General features: G+C 48.4%; 1 protein-coding gene across 8 annotated transcripts in view; it reads left to right on the top strand.

The window, feature by feature from the left end:
• The window catches only part of GALNT13 (polypeptide N-acetylgalactosaminyltransferase 13), a 143,082-nt gene that overhangs the window by 47,277 nt on the left and 73,663 nt on the right, over positions 1-22,142 (top strand). For 7 of the 8 annotated variants that reach the window (XR_004407744.2, XM_032997347.2, XM_042783725.1 and 4 more), the window contains exons 3-5: positions 17,321-17,487; positions 19,292-19,499; positions 20,534-20,704. Coding sequence is in view for 7 of the 8 variants with exons in the window: in XM_032997347.2 (XP_032853238.1) it covers positions 17,321-17,487; positions 19,292-19,499; positions 20,534-20,704 (546 nt within the window). In the remaining variant the exon portion in view is untranslated. Of the gene's footprint in view, positions 1-8,776; positions 8,881-17,320; positions 17,488-19,291; positions 19,500-20,533; positions 20,705-22,142 lie in introns of those variants that run through there. The other variant, XM_042783726.1, reaches the window with a different exon arrangement.

The raw sequence follows: 22,142 nt of genomic DNA, 5'->3' as shown, positions 1-22,142 counted from the left end.
TCCTTCTCTCTCCCAGTAGCAGTGTTAACACTGGCTGATGGGGTTTCAAGTTAAATAAAAAGCCCATTTTATTTAACTTCAAGCTTTTGCCTAAAGGGACATTTTCCTAAGAATCTTTAACTGCAACTGCGTGCACAGAGTTTTATCCAAATTTACATACTTTTGGAAGTAAATTTTTAGAGGTGGGATTTGTTTTTTTTTTCCCCTCCCTTAATTTTTATAGAAACCTAGTGTTGATCGAATTTTGTCTTTTTCCAATTCAGCTTTTTTTCCCTGTTCCCCCTTCAGCTCCCTGAACGGTCTGATTTCTAAGTGCTGCAGCTTATAACAAATAAAAATTTAGAGAAATATAAGCACAGCTAAATATATACAAGTGGTCAGGTCTTCCAAAATCTCCCGTTGGTTTTGCTTTTCGAGCCGAATTGTCACTTAGCCGAGAAGGGGCTGAGTTGTCACAGGTCGTGGCGGGCGCTCGCGGAGCCTCCCGGTGCGTTTGGGCAAGCCTTCCCCTTGCCCCGGGAAGCGGAAGAGCATGTTGAAGAATCCCATCAAATGTTCAACTTAATGAACAGCTCTGCTCAGTCTACGGGAGATGAGCTATTTAATATTGGGAGAAATCTGTCTAAATGTGTTTTCTTGATGAACAGAAGTTGTCTAGTATCCTTTCTTGACAGAAAGTATGATGGGATTTAGAAAAAAAAAATAATTTTTTTTTCTCATTTTCCTCTTCAGAGAGATGCTTTCTGTACATCTTCTGTCTTCAGGGAGTATTAAATTGTTCTGAAAGCCAATTTATAACGCTTAGCCATTAAGGAAGAATATGATTTTACGGTTAATATATTTCGTGTATGACAGAAAAAACGTATTTTTATTGACGTGGAGGAGAGAGGCATCTGATTTGCGCTGGGTCTCTAAACTCACTATGCCTTTCACATTATAAATGCAAGCTTTTTTTTTTTTTTTTAGAGGCCAGGAAGCTTTTCTATCTCTACAGGAATTACTTATATTTGCGCATTATAATACTATGTCCACGCGGCAAATGAGTGTCTGCAAACGGACGTAGGAGCTCTGATAAGAAACAAACAGCTCAAGAGAATCTTCTTGCAGTTTCTCATTCTGGAAATTCATCCTTCAGTTGCGCTGCAGTACCTTTGTTGGCAAGGTCACTGGGAAGCTGGCGGTGAAAGGCAGGCAGTGCTCTGGCACGGTAGCTCCTCTTACGACTCTGTTTCTGATTAAATGTGTGATGATTGTGAGCTGATCCTCGATTTACACTGCAACCACACTACTTGTAAGATGAGGGAGATTATTTTTTTTGCCGAAGGAAAAATGTTACTTTTTTTTTTAAAAAAAAAAAAAAAAAAAGTTTCACTTTATGAGTTGCAGGAAGAGAAGGAAGTTTGGGTTGGTTGGTGGCTATTGAGAAATTCCCTTTACGGTTTTGCGAAAGGCGTCGTCTGTCTCTTGTCTCCTCCTCCTCCCAAACAGGGGGGTTTGCGAATAGACCTGCTGTGGTGTCCTCACCTCCGCGAGGTCAACGAGAGTTTGCTCTGACTCCCGGAGGAATGAGTTCTCTCAGCAGGAGACCACCAAAATCCACCTCCATCGTGTCTCTGCTCGGGTGTCGACACTGTAATTCCAGCTAGTGCAGGCGACTGTCAACGCTAACAGTTCATCTTCCCTCCCATGACATCTGGCCTTGTCTACCAGAGCGCGTCCCTCGACTGCCTGGGTTCTGCTGGCAATGGCCAACTTGAAGATTTTAATGTGTCAGGTCTAATTGGAAGTAGCTCTTGATTAAACCTCAAACGCAATTTAATTCAACACAGCAATGGTTAATTTTGCTTCTAAGTATTTCCTCCAGCAAGGGAAGAGAGCCATCCTCAATCTTTTCTGGACGAGTGAGGCTGCAAGTGCTATTCTGCAAATTGCTAAACCGTTATAGTTGGATTTTATCATTGAAATTTGAGTTGAATTTAGCCGTTGCGTTGTGCTTGTGTGTATGCGCTTATGAGCATACATTTCTGATCAGAAACAAAGTCACATTACGATTTTCTAAACAGTAACTGCGGCTTAAACTCCGTGCTATGGTTTGGTGTTGGCTTCTGCAAAGCAAAAACCTTGACAGGTAGTCCCAGGGTGGGGGGAAAAAAGGCTCTGGAAGGAGGAGTGTGGAAGTGGCAGTCACTGCCTGCGAAAATTCCCTTTGTGGATAGTCTGTCAAAATCATTTGGTGCCTCGAACTCGGTGTTACAGGGCAGGAAGCTTTGATTAGACCTTTTTTTTTTTTTTTTTTTTTTTTTGCGAGACCACTATTTGTTCTTTGTGCAATTCAGCCCTGATGAGGGAGGGTAAATTGTTTTATTTTGTGATCTTCACATTTAATCCATTTGTCTTGCACCACAAAGTGTTGTATTAGGTTTTTTTTTCCCCCTCCTCTGAGTTGTGGTGGATAAAGTCCGTAAGAGTTCATTTGTTGCCAGGTTTATCTGCTTGCAGCTTTATGTAATTAAAAGCTAATTTATTTTTTAAGATACACTGTATAGTATAGTATATAATATGTAATTATGTGCAGAGAATCTGTAAACCACTCATGAACAAGTAAGCTCAGGGAGAAATCGGTAATTAGTTTTGGCTAGAAATTACTCTGAAATGACAGTTTAGAAATTCTTTCGCCTTGTTTGGCGGGAGAAAAATCACCCAGGCTGACTGCCAGGAGAGAGAGAAAGTACGTACAGGTAATCTGTGCAAGATCAAAGCCAATTCCCAATGTATAAATTAGCTAAAGACGCTTAAGATTGGAAAAAAAAAAAAAAAAAAAAAAGAGAAAAGTGATTCTCCGGTAAGGAGAAAAATATGTTCATGAGTCAACAGATGGCTTCTAACCTGGCTTTGTGAGTCTCTCATTTGTACTTTCACGTCACAACAGGAACGATTAAAGCGGGTGGTCCCTCTTTCCCCCCCCGGTGCTGTTTCTCCCGTCGGAGCCGGGCTCGGGTTCCGCTCCCCGGGCGGCCGCAGCACGCCCCAGCCCCGATCAGCGCAGCTAAGCTCGGGGAAGGAGAGGAGGAGAGCTGCTGGGTCACGGTTCCAGATAAAACCTAAGTCGGCATTTGCAAAACTTGTCCTCGCTGAGGAGCACCTTGATTTATTTTGGGGAAATTCCACTTAGAATATCTGTTCTAACCATTCGGTAGCTGGTGGGTCTAAGGGCGGCTATAATGGACCACAACAGCTTACCAGGTTTTTTTTACTCATTACTTTTATTTTGGCCGTGCCCACTGGGAGCCCAATAATGTGCAGCTATAACTCAAGAAATGCCTGTAGCGCTTTATTTACTAGCTTGCCATCTTATTAACTTCCTTCTAATTGCTGGAACTCTCAGTTTCCCCATCCTGCCACAGCAATAGCAACCGCCACGAGATTCTAACCCCAGGGGGTTGCTCCTCAAATTAAAAATGCAGCGGTGTCACAGCTTTGGCAGAGGGTGACCGAGGCGAGGAAGGCTCTGCTCTCTGCCCGGTGCTCGAGAGCTGGTGGAGCCTGTTTTCCCAGCTGGACTTTGGGTCGCTCCCAGGAGCTGCCTTCAAGGCAGACCAGCAGTTTGCTTCGCTTTACCCGTTCCCCGGTCAGCAAAAATAAACGCTGTTCTTCAAACTGACAGTTAGTTTTGTGGTTTTAACTAGGAGTGAGCGATGCTGTGATCTCTCTATACGTGCGTGCCAAGCGAAGCCTCCTGCTGTACGTGACAGAACAGCCACGGATACAGAGGGAGGATTTTTGGTTCAAACACCATCCGGCAGAGCACCCACGGGGCAGAAGAGAAGAAAATGTGACTGCTCGGTAGAGGTAGATCTGTACGGCTCATCTGAGTGGAAGTGGCTCACCCTTGTTAATCTGAAAACAGATTAAACTCCTCTACGTCTGGAGGCATACCAAAGGAGCAGAAATGCTGCTCGGGAGAAGGGATTGCCTCCGGAGGTTGTGTAAGTGGTTTTGGCTGTTGACCTACTTAGTTCTTTATACTTAGAACTGGCGGTTTTTTGTAGGCATTGATGCACGTGGATCCTTGAAGATGTCCTTTGTTCAGCGAACTTCCAAAGAGTTGGGATTCCAGAGAGATAAACCCGCTCCTTGTTGACGTGCTGTTTCATGTGGGCTGTAGTCTGCTTTGGAGTAAGGCAGTCAATCGGAGGAGATAAGATTGTAAAATAGAAGTCAGCTCCTTACTTACCGTTAAAATAGTTGAAAACAAATTCCTGGCAGCACTTCTGTCAGCTTGGGATAGTGGCCTTCTACAAGAGAGGTGTGCCCAAAATATCATTCTAGTAAGTATAAAAAAAGATTTTATTTACAGAAAAATGGAGCTAAATAAGAGATGTGTATTTCTTTTATTTATGGCTGAAAGTGACTTTGAAAACTTACTATGTAAATGCTTAGATATATGTTTATGTACCATATTTGCTTATATAAATGCTCAAACAGTTTGTATAAAAGAAAGGAGGACCTCAGTGTTCTTTGGCAGGTGTTGTTCTCATATTTTTTTTTTCTACTGATGAATTTGCAGGCTGCCTCGGAAGCCAGCCCTGATGGGACCTCACCTCCTCCCCATCCTGTCTTCTCCTAGAGAGTCTGCAGGACAGCTGGCGTGCAGCTTTCCCCCAGACCTTTGAAAATGGGGGATGGTGACGGTGTTTAATTGAAGATTTTGATTTGCATGGGTTACTTATTTTTTTAAAAAATCACAGAATCTCAGACTGGTTTGGGTGGGAAGGGAGCTGAAAGCCCCCCCAGTGCCCCCCCTGCCCCGGGCAGGGCCCCCTTCCCCCAGCCCAGGGGGCTCCCAGCCACGTCCAACCTGGCCTTGAACCCTTCCAGGGAGGGGGCACCCACAGCTGCTCTGGGCACCCTGGGCCAGCGCCTCACCCCACCGCACAGGGAAGGATTTCTGCCTCAGAGCTCACCTAAATCTGCCCTTTTTCGGTGCAAAACCGTCCCCCCTCGTCCCATCCCCACCCCCTGACCCAGAGTCCCTCCCCCCCTCTCCTGCCCCCCCTTTAAGCCCTGGGAGGCCGCTCGAAGGGCTCCCCGGAGCCTTCTCTTCTCCAGGCTGAACCCCCCAACTCTCAGCCCGGCCTCCTGTGGTATGTGCTTTAGGAGAATACGCAGTATTCAAGCAGAAGGGATTGGCTGTTCGGGTGGGTCGCTCTCGTATCAGTTCTGCTTTTCCCTCAGCAGCTCGCCCCAGGACGGGTCCCCCGTGTACCCGCCGGGTGATCCTGCCCCTCGCTGGCAGCAGAGTCCACCCCCTGAAGTGGCTGCAACTCAATTTCCTGATTTAATAGTGCAGAGCTGTTCAAGCATGAAATTGCTCCCTTCCCGTGGAGCCGTCCCCTTGCCTGGCAAGTCAAGGCTCGGCAGCGGATGGCGGCAGTGATGGCTGGTGTTGGCCCAGCCAGTTGTTGCGAGGATCAGAGTTCAGCCTTTCTGCGTGCCTGTAAGGGGAATGTGGGAATGAGGCTCCAGACTCAACTGAGAAGTGAGAGGAGCCTGCCAAAGTCTGTGCAGCAGCAAGAAGAACTAAGCATAGTTTCTTTCCTAAAACGAGAGTCTTTAATGATTAAATCATGTTGTTACGTTTATTTTTTTTAAGAGTAAGGGCAGTGAGACAAGCAAATGCCATCTCGGCCACGCAGCCTGTTAAGACGATGCTTCCACAACCAGATCATCAGTGTAAGTTCATTTCTGCAGGCAGCTGAGCACGGAAGGGTCAAAGCAATAAAGATCCTCGGTTCAGCCTTTATCGGCAGGTATGGAGATGGCTTTGGCACCGGAGGGGTTAACTCCAAGCAGAAGTCAGGACCAGTTAAAGCATCTGGCCCAGGCAGTCCTGGCCCAGCAGTAGAAGCTCTGTTCTGCTGCATCTGGTCATGGTGGACGTAACACTGGGCAGCTTCTCTTCTGGGGTACCTGTCCTGCTCTGCTGGCAGTGTGGTCTTGGTTTTTTTTCAAAACTGCTTCTGGCACGTAGAGGAAATTCGCTTTGTTGCCAAGGAGTGATCCAAAATGGTTGTGAGGAGGCCAGGAAATAAGCCCCTGGGGGTAATTCGTGCTCCTGTTTTGTGTCCTCCAACTTCGTGGTGTGCATCCACTCAGAGAAACGGGCTCCTCTCTACCTTACCGCACAGACTCCGTTAAAAATTTATGCATTGCTATTGCAAGTAAGAACGCAATTAAAAAAAAAAAAAAAAAAAAAAAATTTCCCTGTAATGTATACGGTAGTGCGCGCAGGCTGGAAAAAGCACTTTGACTTTTGAAAACTGTCTTTGCAGACTTCCAGCAGTGTACTGACTTACTGCTCTCGACTTGCTTTATGGTACAGTACTAATCCTCGTGAATTTAGGAAACGAGCTGGCAGCCTGTTCCTTCAGGCAGGAGGTGGAGGTGTGGGAGGAGGGCACAGGAGCCGTGAGTTGCCCCGGGGGGACCGGAGCATCACCGAGCCCTTGGCTGACTTCTTGCAGTCCGTTTCTTGCCGGGAATTCAGGCGTGGGAGGAAGCTCCCGGTCCAGCACGTGGGTTACTTGCTTCGCCAAGCACAGCATGGAGACGTGTCTTACACCTGTGAGCAAACGCTGAGCAAAGACCTGAGCAACTGCGGCGTGGAGGGGTGCCGCTGCTCTTCTCTCTGCTTCACGTGATGCAGAATTTCATGGTCTGTGTGAAAGCAGAAGCATGTCAAAATGATTTCTTTTGTTTCTTGTATGCGTTACTGGAGGGATGAATAAGAGATTCGGGGGATTCAAAGTTAGTACTTGTTAAAATATTTTTCAAAAGACTATTTTTCAGAAAAAGTATTTTTCGCAATATTTTAACAAGTAGAGGAAGTTGGAGGTGAGCTTCGTGAGGTTCAGAGAAGGTTCAGCAGTGACGAAATAAAAAATGGCCCTGGACATGGAATGACATTAGTGATCAAAAATGACCCAAGAAAGCCTGATCTCATCTGTAATTTCCATTACAGATCTTTGATTTTTATTGGAAAAAGCGGAGAAAGTACAAGGGGCCAGAGCAGCTGTGGGTGCCCCCTCCCTGGAAGGGTTCAAGGCCAGGTTGGACGGGGCTGGGAGCCCCCTGGGCTGGGGGAAGGGGGCCCTGCCCGGGGCAGGGGGTGCCACTGGGGGGGATTTCAGCTCCCTTCCCACCCAAACCAGTCTATAATATTCACTTCCAACCCAACCCAGTCTAGGACTCCATGATCCTGTAATCCTCTGAAAAAGGAATAGTCCCCTCGATGCTGCATTGTTCGCTTTTAATAATACTGTGCTGTATTATTGTGTTCTTCGTCAAACGTAAAAGGAACTATGGACGTTTAGTAGATGACTGCTGAAGTAACTTTTAAAATATTAAAATGGAGTTTGGGGTTGAAAGTCCCCAAGGAAGAGTTGATAGTCAGGGCTGTCCCCGAAGCTTTACGAACAATGATAGCTGAAGTGTGAGTGAAGGGTCTTTGCTCCTGCAAACCTATTTATACTCTGTAATGAAACACCGGAGAACAATTTTCATAAGATATTTTCACATCCGTCATCTGCTGAATATAAAAATTGGTTAGCTGAGGAGTATTGTGATACAATAAAATTTAGTGAGACAATGTAGACGCAGTTCTGGCGCAGTTCTACTTTCCTCTAAGTGAAATAAATTCCTCTTCAATTATTTTCTATTTACCTTTCACTTGCATAAATTTCAGTTTAAAATACGAACTGGTGCAATTTAAGTAAATTTATTAAAGTAGGGTTTAAAGCTGTGCGCTTCGAAATGCTGCGGGAGAATCTCTTGCAGGAGAACGCCGTATTTCTCTGGGCTGGGAGTGGTGCCTCTCCGTAGAGCTGGCACAGACTCTTCTGCAGCTCCTGCAGAGCTGGGGGGTGCGTGTGGCTGTGGCAAAGGGGAGACTCAACAGCTCAAGCTTAAATTCATGCTGTTCTCACAGGGAACTCAAACACTCGGACAGTCCTCTCTTCATAATCCTGCGCTATATATTTCATTTTCACACTTTCAATTTCCCTAAGTAACTTACAGATTTTATTTAAACTAGATAGGAGGACGCTATTTCAGGCAATAGGATTCTTGTAGTACAGGAGTTATCACTTACTCTGGAAATAACTTACTGCTTGCTGGAGGTAGTTTTAGCTTATACTCCAACGTGTGATTTTTAGAAAGAAAAACCAATAAGGAGCAGTGGTGATCCGCACAGGGCACCGTTAACCGTTTGGAAGGGAAAATTTGCAAGATGGAAGTATTCTCCAAATGCAGTTTTCCGTCAGGGTGCTGGCCGAAGGCCTGGCTGCGGAGAGGTCTGGAGGATGTTTTAGCAGCTCCCACGGCTGGAGTTACGCCAGGGATGATGCACTTGGCTTCCCCTGAGGTACTCGGTGTTCCCAAACCACTTCAGCAGAGCGAGGTGGGGGCTTTGGTTGCCATTTGTTGTGGAGGGAAACCAGAAATGGTCTTCCGTCACCGCTGAACGTGGAAGAAGCTGTTATTTTGTCAGGATATTTTTTTTTTTTTTTTTAATTAAGTGTACCTTTCCTTATGTTTTAAATCCTATTCAAGGTTAGAGGAAGATGGAAATACTTTGAATATTCCTGTGGATACCAACACTATTCCTGTGGATACCAACACTATCCCAGTGGAATAATGCGATATACGAGTGCGCTCTTGCGCGCCAGGTACGGCAGAGCACAAATAACATCCATGATCTGCTATTAGCGTGGGATAAAGCATCAGAATTTGCCTTGGCATGCAATCAGTACGCACTGATAGGATTTGGCATCTTGTGAGGCATCTGAACGCGGTGGCGGTGCGTCTGGGGCCTAAAGAAACGTGAGTGGCATCGGGGGCCGCGCGTGCTGACTTGCTGAATAGCTTGTGCTGCCGGGGCGGGGGATGCTGAGGAAGCGGGGTTTCGGGTTTTCTGCATTTCCTCATGAGGAGAGAGGTGTGCCTGGATTTCAAGCTCTCGCCCCGCAGAGCTGCGGGGCGACGGTGGAGAAGCGCCGCACGAGTGAGCGCACCCCTGGGGGGGGGGGGGGGGGTAGTGTGATGGCCACGGTGCCGGCGTTGAGGGTCAGCGCTGGCGGGAACGCCTCGGGCTGCTGTCGAGCGTTCCTTGAGGGCACCCGGGAGCTGGGACCCCCCCCCAAAGAAACGCTTCCCGAGGTGGGAGGGCACGTGGCTGCACGGGGGGCAAAGCGCTGCGGGGTCCCAGGGGCGGCCCCTCTCCTTCGGCCTCGAGCCGGGGTTCTTCACACGACCAGCCCGGCCTTGCCGTGGGACCCCACGGGGCCTTTCGAGGGGGAAAGGTGCTTTCCTTGAAGGGGAAATCTAGGGTTTTTGTTTTTTTTTTTTTAAGCGCTTCGCGGCACTGGGAGCGGTACGCTACAGAAAATGTACTTTTACAGAGCAGCAGAGCCACACCAGCCCTCAGCTGCGAGATTCAAACACCAAAATAACCGACAAGTAGTCTATCACGATCAGCAGTTCCATAATCTTTTTTCAGTGTGTATCTGTGTCGTGGTTTAGGCCTGGTTGACAGCCAACCACAATGCAGCACCTCTCTCTCCCTTCCCCTCCGGCAATGAGAAGGGACAGAGAGCCAGGGTTGGGGTTCAAGATAGGACTGGGATGGGGGAAAATCCCCCTTTTATGATCATGAGCAAAAGGCAGACTCGTTAGGGGAAGAAAAAAAGAACATACATTTATTACAGACACTAACAACACATAACAGAGTAGGACAGTGAGAAGCATTGCCACATCTTGAGAACACCTTCCCCCCACCCCTCCCTTCTTCCCGGGCTCAGCTCTGCTCCCGATATCTCTACCTCCTCCCCCAGTGGCGCAGGGGCAGGGAATGGGGGGTGCAGGCAGCGCTGCCACTTCCTTCATCTTTGGTGAGGGGAGTGTCCGGAACTTGTTCCTCCTGCTCCATCGTGGTCCCCCTCTCACAGGAGACAGTCCTCCACAAACTTTCTCTGACATGAGTCCCTCCCATGGGCCGCAGCGTTCCCCACACTGCTCCGTCATGGGTCACTAACTTCCTCCGACTGGATTCCCTCCCACGGCTGCAGCCCTTCCCGAGCTGCTCCGGCGTGGGACTCCCCCGCATGCTGCAATCCTCCCAGCACTGAATTACAGCAGCGGGGCTGCCTTTTCCCATGAGACCCCGGCCTTCTTCGGGCACAGAACCTTGATCAGATGAGCAGGAACAACAGGCTGTAAATCAATGTCTGCTCCACTGTAGATCTTCATGGGTGGCAGGGGGGGCCGCCCTGCCGTCTCACCACAGGATACAGGAGGGTCTCTGCTCCGGCACACCTCCCCCCTCCTTTCTTCCTCCGTTCCTCCACTGACCTTGGTGTTCACGCAGCTGCAGCAACTCCTCCTCACCAGTCCCAGTGCCCGTCACCACGTCCCTTCTTAAATACGTTATCGCAGAGGCGCAGCCGATGGGCTCAATTTCCTAAACAGAGGTGGAGCTGACGTGGAGCTGGGGGAGCTTCGAGAAGCTTCTCACAGGGGGCCGCCCCGATAGCCCCCTCCCCTGCCACCAAAAAACTCCACCGCTCACTCAACCCAGGACAATCTGGCCATATGTTTTTCATTGGCAAGGTGCTGGGAGGGGAAGAAGGGTGGAGGATGGTGACAGGCAATTACCGGTGGCGCGGCAGGGTCTACCCTTGTCTGGTCTCTCAAACTGCTGATCCTTTCAGGTCATGCCTCCGCTCGCTTTTCAGAGACAACTTCTGCGGCGCTGATCAATATACAAGTCGTGAACTTTTGGCAGGCCGCTGACAGTATTGTAGAGCTCAGCTGGAGTGCTTTGTTGCTGGGACAGCTTTCAAAATGAAATTTCGGCGGAATCAGGGTGTGGTTAAGGTTGTCCAACCCCCCCCCCCGCTCCCTCACTCCAGTTGAGGTTGCCTTCGATTGCTGCTGTTGGCCCAGGTGCTCCTGCACCACCCGGCCGCAGCCGCTGGCGACCGAGAGCCCTTCCTTAAAAATATTGGTGTTGAAGTGGTCCTGTAAATACTTGAGTTTCCCGGAGCTCGTCTGAGAACTGGTAAACGCTTTCCTAAGAATTTGGCGTGTGAAATATTGCTCCAAATAAGAACACACTTGCTTACATGGAGTTGTTTTGCTACGTGTGATAAGCTGTTTAATGGTCAAGTCTTCGCTGTTTACAGGTGAACTCTTCCGTTGTAGTGATAGGACGAGGGGGGACGGTTTTGCACCGAAAAAGGGCAGATTTAGGATGAGCTCTGAAGGCAGAAATCCTTCCCTGTGCAGGGAGGTGAGGCGCTGGCCCAGGGTGCCCAGAGCAGCTGTGGGTGCCCCCTCCCTGGAAGGGTTCAAGGCCAGGTTGGACGGGGCTGGGAGCCCCCTGGGCTGGGGGAAGGGGGCCCTGCCCGGGGCAGGGGGGGGCACTGGGGGGGCTTTCAGCTCCCTCCCCACCCAAACCACTCTGGGATTCTGTGATTTTGTGCAAAATTATTCTTGATGGTTCTTTAGAAATCACGTGTGGATATGATACTAAATTAAGACAGTAAGGCCAACTGCGAGGTATAAACTTCACTGGAAGGTAACCACGCCTATGAGAAGATAAATGTATCGATTTAATTTGCTTTATAGCTGCTGCTGTTTTGGCAGTTTGCTTAAGTGCAGCGCTGTCGTTTTTAACAGGCGCTTCTGCAGAGGGTCTTGCGTGATGCTGGATTCATCACCTCCGCTCGCGCCGCTCTTTGCTCTGGGTTTTTATGTGCCTGACTGTGAGATCAGGAGCGAGTTCTTCTCGTGTCTCGATAGCGCTGTCAGGTTTTCACCTGGCGCTAGCGGGTGAGCGGCGGAGGCAGGGTGTGGGTGGGAGGGCCGGCGGGTGGTTTGTGCTCGCCTTAGGTGAGGTTGGTGCTCGGGGAAGGGGATGCACCGAGGTCAGGTCGCTGTGGCCAGCGGCAAAGAGGGAGGTGCAGGTGCTTTGGGGAATTTCTGCCGTGGCCCCCAGCTTTCCCCAGCCCCCTCCCGGCGTGGCGTTCCGCTCGCGGCTCGGCGTTAATGAGCGGGTGGGCGATGCTCAAGGCTTCACAGTAGCTGGGCAGGGGGTACAGCAGCAGGTCGTGATATCACATAGCAGGTTTTTAAACGGGGCTGGTTTTAAAACGCAGCGATTTCAGCAGGGGAAGAGGCAGGAGCTAAGAAGCCAAACAAAAACAAGTGCAAAAAGAGAAGCAGTGAGGCAAAGAAGTGAGGAGCGAGCTTATGTTTCTATCAGATGTTACCTACTTACTGCACATATTAATGCTTTTGCACCATCACAGGTACTTTATAATGCTGGAAGTCATGATTCCAGTGGAGTGTAGGTTTGCATTAGTACATTCAAGGACATTGTTCATCATAAATACCTTCCTGTGGGGAGAGAGACCTGGCTAACCCACGGAGTTCAGGTTTCATACGTGCATATATGTAGGTTTTATGTATGTATAGAAAATGTATCTACATACGTGCTCATATAAATATATATAAACCTATATACATTAGGTGCTTGAATAAATAGGCTGCCACGGTCGCACGTGGAACTTTAATCAGAACATAAACATGAATTAAAAGCCGAGGCAGAGACTCAGTGTGTGGCAAGCCCAGGGTTTGTGTGTTTAGCACTGGGAGATGGTACATTCGCCCCTTTCTCATCCCATCTCTTGTCCCCCACTGCCACCACCTCTGCTTCTTGCGCTGTTGCTGGCTTCTCAGTCTCTCTGTGCCTGGAATTCGGGATCCTGACCACCAACTCCTGCACTTTGCTCGATTTCCAGGCTCTTCTGTGTTTCCCTTTGCACACACGTCAGCGGCTGCTCCACAGCAGAAGGGTCAGTCCTGCAGCAGACTGGTTTCCAGTGCCCCGCTGGCACTGGAGTCTACAGTAAGTCTGATTACACAGAGGAATCGTACCAGTGCTCTGCGTTACCAGCCTTTTCTTTATGGGTGTTAATCTTTTGTATTTTCACTGAAGCAAAGCAGCAAAAGGTAATGACTAAATAATCATGAAAATCCCTCAAGTCATATAAACTACAAATATTTAACAGAGTTCTATATGTTCCCAAATGCATCACATAAAAAATACCACAGACTAAATTGTGTGTAATAGTTACGGCCTCGTTTTTTCCCTCCAAATACTTCATGCATGATCTTTTGCCTCGAGTTGCTTCCCTGAGAGCTTCAGCACAGTTCTGGAAGGGATAAACCCACAGTGCAACCCTTCACGCTCACATAATTTACACAGACCAATGGGAAGGGTGGTAAATAGGTAGAGTCTCGCTCGGTTTCCATGTTATTGATCGCAGAAAATGTGTCTTTCTCACATTTAAACAGCTGTATTTACTTCATGTGTATTCATAAAGCAACATCTGATGACTGCACGAGAAAAAAAACGACGTTTCTGGGAAAGTATTTCCAGTGTCGGTGTATGTGGAACAATCAGTATGCATTGTAAATCGTGCAGGGGTGGCGGAGAGGGAGCCCTTGTGCTTGATAGCATTGTGAGTGGCAGATGACTTATTTATCACTTCTTCGGCGCGTGGTGTATTTCTGAATTAGGAAAAAAAAAACAAAACAAAAAAAAAAAACCACCAAACTACAAACCAAAACGCAGCGTGAGTCACGGCCATCGTTTCAGTAAAGAGACGTGGAAGATTTTTTTTTTGTCTTTCGTGCACTTGCAAACGCTTTCAAGTCAGCAGGGCGTTGGGCGGGTGTGTGTTTGGGGCTGAGACACCGCCAGAAGTGTTTCTTCCTCTGGAGAAGGACATGGGGGTGCTACTGAGCCCACATCCCTGAGGTGCTGCCCCTCTCGTGGGGCGCGCTCCCCCCGAGCCCCTCCGTCCAGGAGCCGGTCCCTTGGGTGGGTACTCACGGACGTGGCCAAAAACCTGCCCGAGAGGTGGCCCTGGGGGGGCATCTCGGGGAGGCGAATCACCCCATGGCGAGGTGTAAGGAGCCTCGGGTTGCGAGCGGGGCCGTACGCAGCCAGGTCGGGGGGGGACAGGGTACAAATCAGTCGCATTTGTACGGATTGCGGTGTTTTCCACGGCGCATCTCGTAAATGGCGAGGGGAGTTACTTTCAGAGCAAGAACGGTGATTATACACCCACGGTATGGTTGCATTGTCACCGATCTTTGTTGCTTAAGCGAATCCGGTACTCAGGTAAACTGGTTTGGGTGAGTTGAGTGAAAACTACTCGCTGCCTCGCTTCTGCCGAGAGAGCAAAGGCCTGCTGGTAAAAGCACGGCCTTCCCGGCCCAGCACGGTCTGGGCCTCCCACCGGTCGGTATTTCGGCTTCTGTATCTCCTCGCCTCCTGCCTTCAGCTCCGTCAGGGGTTCCCCGTGGAGCGGTGCCCTCGGTGTGTGCCGGGGCGCGGGGAGGCAGGAGCCGGGACGATGGCGCCGCGCGTCAGTCCCCCTCGGCGGCGGGAAGGGAGAGCGGCGGGTGCGTGAGGGTTGTGTGGACGAGGCGAGGGTGTGTGTCGGTCCGTTCGAGCCGCAGGTGCTTTTTCCGTTTTGTTCGAGCCGCAGGTGCTTTTTCACGGCCGCGGGATGCCGGGTCTGGCCTCGAGCCACCCCCGGGGCCGGGGCGGGAGCCGGCCGCGGTGCACAGGCCCTCCCGGGTTCACAAGCCCCGGCAGCCTCTTGTCTGCGACTCCGGAGCAGCTGCCTGCGAAGAATTTGGTCTTCAATACGCTAGACTAGACTGTTTCAGGCGGAAGGGGCCTACAGCCACCATCTAATGCAACACCCTGGGCACTTCAGGGCTGACCGAGCTAAATCGTGGTGGTAAGTCTCTCCAAATGGACACCAGCAGGCTCGGGGCACCCGCCGCCTCCCCGGGAAGCCTGTTCCAGCCTTTGGCCACCCTCTCGGGGAAGAAATGGTTCCCCTTGTCCACCCTGAACCTCCCCAGATGCGGTTTGGAGCCGTTCCCGGCCGTCCTGTCCCTGGAGCCCAGGGAGAATTGCTCGGCACCTCCCTCCCCACGCTTCTCCCTCCGCGTACCGTCAGATACCCTGGAGAGTAACGAGAACGATACTTAAAGTACTGAAGATCCTGACGAGTACTGCGTGGTGATAAACATTCTGTTCCTTAGTATTCCATTTGCACTACAAAATTAGTGTCAAACTGCAGACAAGGCAATATCCTTTTTTCCTTCTCGTCTCATTTCACTAGTGACATGCGTTTCTGAATAACTTTAAACATAATTTTATGCCGTAGTTCTTTTCCAATTTCTAAAATGGTTTCTGGTTTAAATGTAATTAAAATGACTGTTGTGAAATACAGGACAAGCAGAATTTATTCCAGCTTTGTATATACTTTGAAGTGCGATGTTAAGCTCTGGAAGACAACTCTGAATGTAAACAGCCCTTCTGCTTTTCAGTCTTTGATATCTGACTTTCAGAGGCCAGGATTGACAGGAGACGCCTTCCAAGGGCAATTACATGTGCAAGGAAAACTTTTACTGTGCCTTGGAAACCGATAAATTCAGAATGTCCTTTGCTGGACGTACTGTCCTGCTGGCTCAGCCTCCTTTAGGCACCTCTGGGTAAACAGAGGGTGTCGTCGTGGTTGATGATTAGTAAAGGACTTTTATTTGTTTGTCTGAACTCTGAGTCTAAATCATTAATTGATGGATAGTTGCAGCATTAATTAGATTGCTGGAGTTGTGACGGTGGCACGGCTGCCAGCAAACTTCAGCGGTCGTCAAATTGATATCAAGACTGGAGGGGGTGTGTGTATGCATTTTTTTTTTTACATATATTTTTATATACACACACATATATATGTAGTCATTATTAGAATTGGAATTTCTGCTGTCAGATCTAGTTACCAGTTATTATATGTGTATATGTGTACGTGTACATATATATACACATATTACATATAGGTGGGTGTACATATATATGTATATATATCATTGTGTATGTATGTACACCGTGAACCCTTTACCTGTGCCATAGAAATCAGTGATAATCTGTGTTCTTCTCTATTCTCTCCTCACCTTGTGCTTTGAAAGCCGTGGTCGCGATGTTGTTTTTTCTATTTTCCTTTAAATGTCAGTGAGGCAGAAGAAAAGGTTAAAGAGAGTTTTGTTATGGTAGATGATGTTTGCGAAGGAAACTGTATGGACAAGCTGACTTTATTATTTTTTTTTTTTTCAAATAACAGACAAAAATTATATGCTGACCCTGTGTCACAGTTGGAGAACACAGGGTATGTAAATATTAATGACTAACTCGCAAATTTAGAATTTTTAAGCGAAGCCCCAGATTTGTGGCGTTACAGAGAGGGTGCTCTGAGAAGCTATAGATAATTTCTTCTCGCTTTACGTGCAGTTTAAGTCGCCGGCGTGTGCGTGCCACTGCTGAAGAAACACGCTCTCCTGTCCCTTCTGGAAGGGTTTTCCTGAGCCAGGGTCACAGTGGGAACAGCAGAGCCAGAAAATCATACAGTGGTGGAACAGCAGGAAAAAAAGTGCAAATCATTTTAAGCCACGCAAGTTAAGAATCCCTCGGAGGTGTGTTTGAGTGAGGTGACGTGGCCTGGGTTGACAGGTTGATGTAGGCGTGTTTGTATTTTCAAAGCGTGTCCAAGATGTGGAACAAATACGCAGAATTTCGGGTTGTCTTTTGTGATGAGCAAATAGCTTTAATTTGCTTCCACCAGATCAGCAGTGTTTGCTTATCCGTTGCTCGCTTTGCCTTAATTTCTAGATTTTTCCAAAACCAGGTGTTACTATTGACCTCTCCTTCTTCCATTGGTTGGACATACAGAGTGTCCTGTAAACCGGCAGTTTTCTTCTTCTTGTTGAGAAACCTCCAAAGATGGCAAGGTCTCGGGGGGCTGTATGCTTCAAACCATAGGATTTGGGATTTGTCGCAGTGAAAGGCTTACTTGACCTAACTCTAACCGCTCGAGATAGGAATTTCCCCGCGTCCTGTGCGCAGCCAGGAGGTTTCTGTTGGGGATGTCGGGCTGCGTTGACGGCGAGGCTGCTGGGTGCTGATTTCTCGGCGCAGTGAGCGGGAGCCCAAGGGAGCAAGAAAACAGGATTTGAAATCCCCTCTGCCTTCGGGCTTGAAGAGATCAGTAACCGGTTTGAAACCAATCCTGCTCAAGAGGCTCGAAGCCCCTTTTCCGGGCTGGGCGGTTGGTAGAGCTCCTTAGGGATTTCCTTCACGATTGACCTCCCTTTTCTTCTGCTCTCCTTGCGTATTTTTGGGCAGGTGCAAGACCAAAGTCTACCCCGACGAACTGCCCAACACCAGCGTCGTCATCGTGTTTCACAACGAAGCCTGGAGCACCCTGCTCCGGACGGTGTACAGCGTTATAAACCGCTCGCCGCCCCGCCTGCTCTCGGAAATCATCCTGGTGGACGACGCCAGCGAGAGAGGTGGGTTTTGTTTTTTTTTTTTGGGGGGGGGGGGGGGTCCAATTCTGGGCTCGGGGGCGGAGGTTGGGCATCGCCTCCTCAATCCCACGGACGGTGCTCCTGGCCCCGCTGTCACCGGGGCGTTTCTGCACGGGGGTGGGCACCTCCTGCTGCCGGCAAAGACGCTCCTTTTCCTTTTTCACATCCCTGGCTGGCTCTCAACCCACCCCCCCTCCCCTCCCCGTTCTGGATTTCACATTTTCCTGAATAGCCACACTGAGACAATTTCCTCGGGTTGCTCATATTTCTGCTCCATTTCTTCTGGTCAATCGCTCTTTTATTATTTTTCTTTTTTTTTTTTTTCTTTTTTCTTTTTTTCTTTTTTTCCTTTCCCCTTTTTTTCCCCTTCTCCCCCTTTTTTTTCCCCCTTCTCCCCCTTTTTTTTCCCCTTCTCCCCCTTTTTTTCCCCCTTCTCCCTCTTTTCTTTCCCTTCCCCCCTTTTCCCCCCTTTCCCCCCCTTTCCCCCCTTTCCCCCCTTTCCCCTCTTTTCCCCCCTTTTCCCCCCTTTTCCCCCCTTCTTTCCCCCCTTTTCCCCCCTTCTTTCCCCCCCTTCTTTCCCCCCCCTTCTTTCCCCCCCTTCTTTCCCCCCCTTCTTTCCCCCCCTTCTTTCCCCCCCTTCTTTCCCCCCCTTCTTTCCCCCCCTTCTTTCCCCCCCTTCTTTCCCCCCCTTCTTTCCCCCCCTTCTTTCCCCCCCTTCTTTCCCCCCCTTCTTTCCCCCCCTTCTTTCTCCCCCCTTCTTTCCCCCCCTTCTTTCCCCCCCTTCTTTCCCCCCCTTTCCTCCCCTTTTCCACCCCCTTCCCCCCCATCCCTGCTCCATTCTCCCCAACTTTTTTTTTCCCATTTTCCTCTTTCTGCTTTTGCCTTTCTTTTTCTTCTTTCCCTTCTTCTCCTTTCTTCCTTTTTTTTTTTCTTTTTTTTTTTTTTTTTTCCCCCTTATTAAACACCAGGGTTTAGAAAGAGAACTGTCTGCCTGTGAAACTGATATTACCTGGAAAAGCAATCACATTACATTCTATAAATGGAATCAATGGAATGATAAATTTTCCTGGGGTAGCCAAATGTACATAATGGCAAATACAACATCCAGCTGCAACTGTTCAAGAGACAGAGGATGTGAGCTAAACCGCTCTTTATTTCTGCTCCATGCAGCATTAACTTAACTCTATTTACTCTCCTGGATTTTCCTGCTTCGGAAGACAAGTAGCCTTAATGTTTCTCTGTGCCAAAAGGTGGAGGAGGACTTTAGCCCAAGTAACTACAATTTTTCCTAAAAGCAAATTTTGGGATTCCTAAAGGGCCCAAATGGTGAAATTTGTCAAAAATGGCTGTATTTGTATTTAACCACATAGAAATTAGCAAAAGAATAATCATTCTGCACTCGCTAGCGATCGCTGCTGTGTTTCAAGGGAACTGATCGTGACTTATTTCAAATTTCTGGGATATTTTCCTGAGATGCTCCGGGAGGTGTGTGTGTACGGATGGGCCGTCTTCCCCGTGGCTGCACCGAACGCGGTGCCAGCGTGAACCTCCCTAGCTCAGCTGTCCCTTTTCAGAAAAAAAAAAAACAAACAAACAAAAAAAAACCAAGACAAACCCCACCTCTTAAATATGTTTCCTGCGTTGTGGCAGTCTGTGGAGGGCCGAGCGTGACGCATAAACTCCATGGTAATATTTGGAGTCGTCGGCGGTCGGCTGAACCTGGCTGAAAAATAACTTTTTTCCTTCTGTTCGCTGGTTTCTTTCCCCCCGCCCCGGGCTTTGGCAGAGTTTCTGAAGGCCTCGTTGGAGAACTACGTGAGGAACCTGGAAGTCTCCGTCAGAATCATTCGGATGGAGCAGAGGTCGGGGCTGATCCGCGCGCGGCTCCGCGGGGCCGCAGCCTCCAAGGGGCAGGTGATAACGTTCCTGGACGCGCACTGCGAGTGCACGCTGGGCTGGCTCGAGCCGCTGCTGGCCCGGATTAAGGAGGACAGGTAAGGGTGGCCGTCCCACCCCCGGGGGCAGGGGGCACCCCCCCTGCCTCCTGCCCAGCCCTTGGTTTCGGGCTGCCGCCAAAAAAATAGAAGCGAGAGCGATTCATCCATCTGAAAATTGAGATTTACCTTTTTTTTTCTTTATTGTATTATTTATCGCGAAGGGATTCTCTGCTGTTGGTATCCAAATGTGATTTCTACATCAGCACGCGATAAGGTTTTCAGTCTTGCAGCAGGATTGCTGCTGCGGGCAGTAAGAATAATAATGTGGGTAACAGGGGGGCCCTGGGCCGTTGACCCCCACCCTGACAGCTGCCTCCCCCCCCAGCTTCTCTCTGTGTGACCCACTACGTGCTGAAATCTGCACTCTTTTCCCCACTCTTTCCCCTTTCCCCCCCATTCCCCTCACTTTTTTCCTCTTTCTTCCCCACTTCTTTTTTTTCTTCCCCCCTTCTTTCTTCCTTCCCCTCTTCTTTCTTCCCTCCCCCCTTCTTTCTTCTCTCCCCCCTTCTTTATTTCTCCCCCCTTCTTTCTTTCTTCCCCCCTTCTTTCTTTCTCCCCCCTTCTTTATTTCTCCCCCCTTCTTTATTTCTCCCCCCTTCTTTCTTTCTTCCCCTTCTTTCTTTCTGCCCCCCTTCTTTCTTCCCCCCTTCTTTCTTTCTTCCTCCCCTTCTTTCCCTCTCCCCCTTCTTTCCCTCTCCCCCTTTTTTCCTCCCCCCCTTTTTTCCTCCCCCACTTTTTTCCTCCCCCCCTTTTTTCCTCCCCCACTTTTTTCCTCCCCCCCTTTTTTCCTCCCCCCCTTTTTTCCTCCCTCCCTCCCTCTCTTTTTCCCTCTTGTTTCTTCCCCCCCCCCCTTTACTCTCTCCCCCTTTTTTCCTCCCCCATCAAGCCCCCATCAGCAGTGGTAACTGGGGTTTTATGCAGAGGAGCCTCAACATAAGTGCAATATCCAGCATGCTAGCATGTAAACATAAATATTTTGTTTAAGAGCCTTTTTTTTTTTTCTTTTTTTTTTTTTTTTTTTTTCCTTACAGGAAAACTGTTGTCTGCCCAATCATTGACGTGATCAGCGATGACACATTTGAATACATGGCTGGATCAGATATGACTTATGGAGGCTTTAACTGGAAACTTAACTTTCGCTGGTATCCAGTTCCCCAGAGAGAGATGGACAGGAGGAAAGGAGACAGGACCTTGCCTGTGAGGTGAGCGAATCGAGAGCACTCTGCTCTTTGACTCTGCTGTCACCTTGTTTATGTAGATGATAATGCTCAATACCTAAGATTTTGCTGCAGTATCAGAGAACACATGGCACAATTAAGGATAGGTCAGATTGTGGTCTTCTCTACCCTGATCTATCCTTAGTGCTGCAATGTAGTTATCAGAGCTGAGAAAACTCATTTATATCTTCTTTTCGACATTCAATAATTTAAAATATTGCCTGCTTTTTAAGTTCCCTCTATATCTGTTTTCTGCAACCAGCCTGTTGACCTTGTGCTTACAGATGTTACTGTTTTTTCATAATTTAAGGCAAATATTAGAACATATTTCTGAAATATGCACTTTTGGACATTGAACCCAAGTATTCGGTTATGACGATTTGCACTTCAAATGCATGCTTTTATTGCCTAGAAAATAAAATTGATGACTGTGCACACTGGTTAAAAATGATCTAAGAGTGTGGCCTGTGATCATTCCTGACCTCTTGCATTTAATTGCTCAAACCATGGACTGTAACAAAACCTCTGGAAAGATTTAAAATGAAGCTGAAACAGAACAAATTGAATAAATTACTTGCAATGGATTGTTTGCTCAGCTCTAATAGCTTCAGTGGTCTTCATGAAAAGTTTGGGGAAAAAAAAAAAAAAAAAACAAACAAAACAAAACATGAGAAAAAATGGTGCTTTCACAAGTGGATGTAATGGTTTCAAACCTGTGAGAGAGACATGATGAAGTGGACAGAATTCCAGTCCTGCATACCCCCGATTGTGCAACAGGCAGATAAAGGGAGAGCCAACTCAGGGGACAGCACTCACAGCACAGCTTTGCGAAACACTTCCAGGTAAGGCAGTGCTTGGGCAAAGAAAACCCTTTCAGAATTATTGATGCTGGAAACTGGCCCAAATCCGTCCTTTTTTTTTTTTTTTTTTTGGTCCTTCGAAGCCTGGAGTCAGGGAAGGGCTGGATTTTTTAGATTCTGTTCTCAGGAAATAACCTCGGGAAAAGCGAGAGGTTCCCCAGAGCAGGAGCGGACCCTGCCGTTAGCAGAGGGGGGATGAAGCTATTTTTGAGTGGAGAGCTGGCTTTCTCATGCTCTAAATTATTATCGCAGGCAGCTATTTCATTCCAGCTGAGGTGTGTGATTAATTACCCTAACGAGCTGCGGAGCCCCACGCCGCGCCGGGGTTTCCAAAGAGACGCAAATCTCAGTTCTTATTTCCTTATCTTGAAATGGTGCAGGACTTCAAGTTAATCCAGAATCAGACATGTTATTGACTCTTAAAATTAAAACCAAAAGAAAAACAATAGCTTGCTTCTTGCTTCTTTTTTTTTCTCTTTTTTTTTTTTTTTTTTTTTCCCCCTTCCTCCTTCTGTTTTTTTTTTTCCCCCACCAGCTTTTAGCTGGTGATTGATTGCCGGGGC

This window comes from Tyto alba, unplaced genomic scaffold (genome assembly GCF_018691265.1).
Source record: "Tyto alba isolate M040663 unplaced genomic scaffold, T.alba_DEE_v4.0 Super-Scaffold_7, whole genome shotgun sequence".
Lineage (NCBI taxonomy): Eukaryota > Metazoa > Chordata > Aves > Strigiformes > Tytonidae > Tyto > Tyto alba.
The sequence above is the reverse complement of the archived record's forward strand: the minus strand, read 5'-3'. Positions and strand labels throughout refer to the sequence as shown.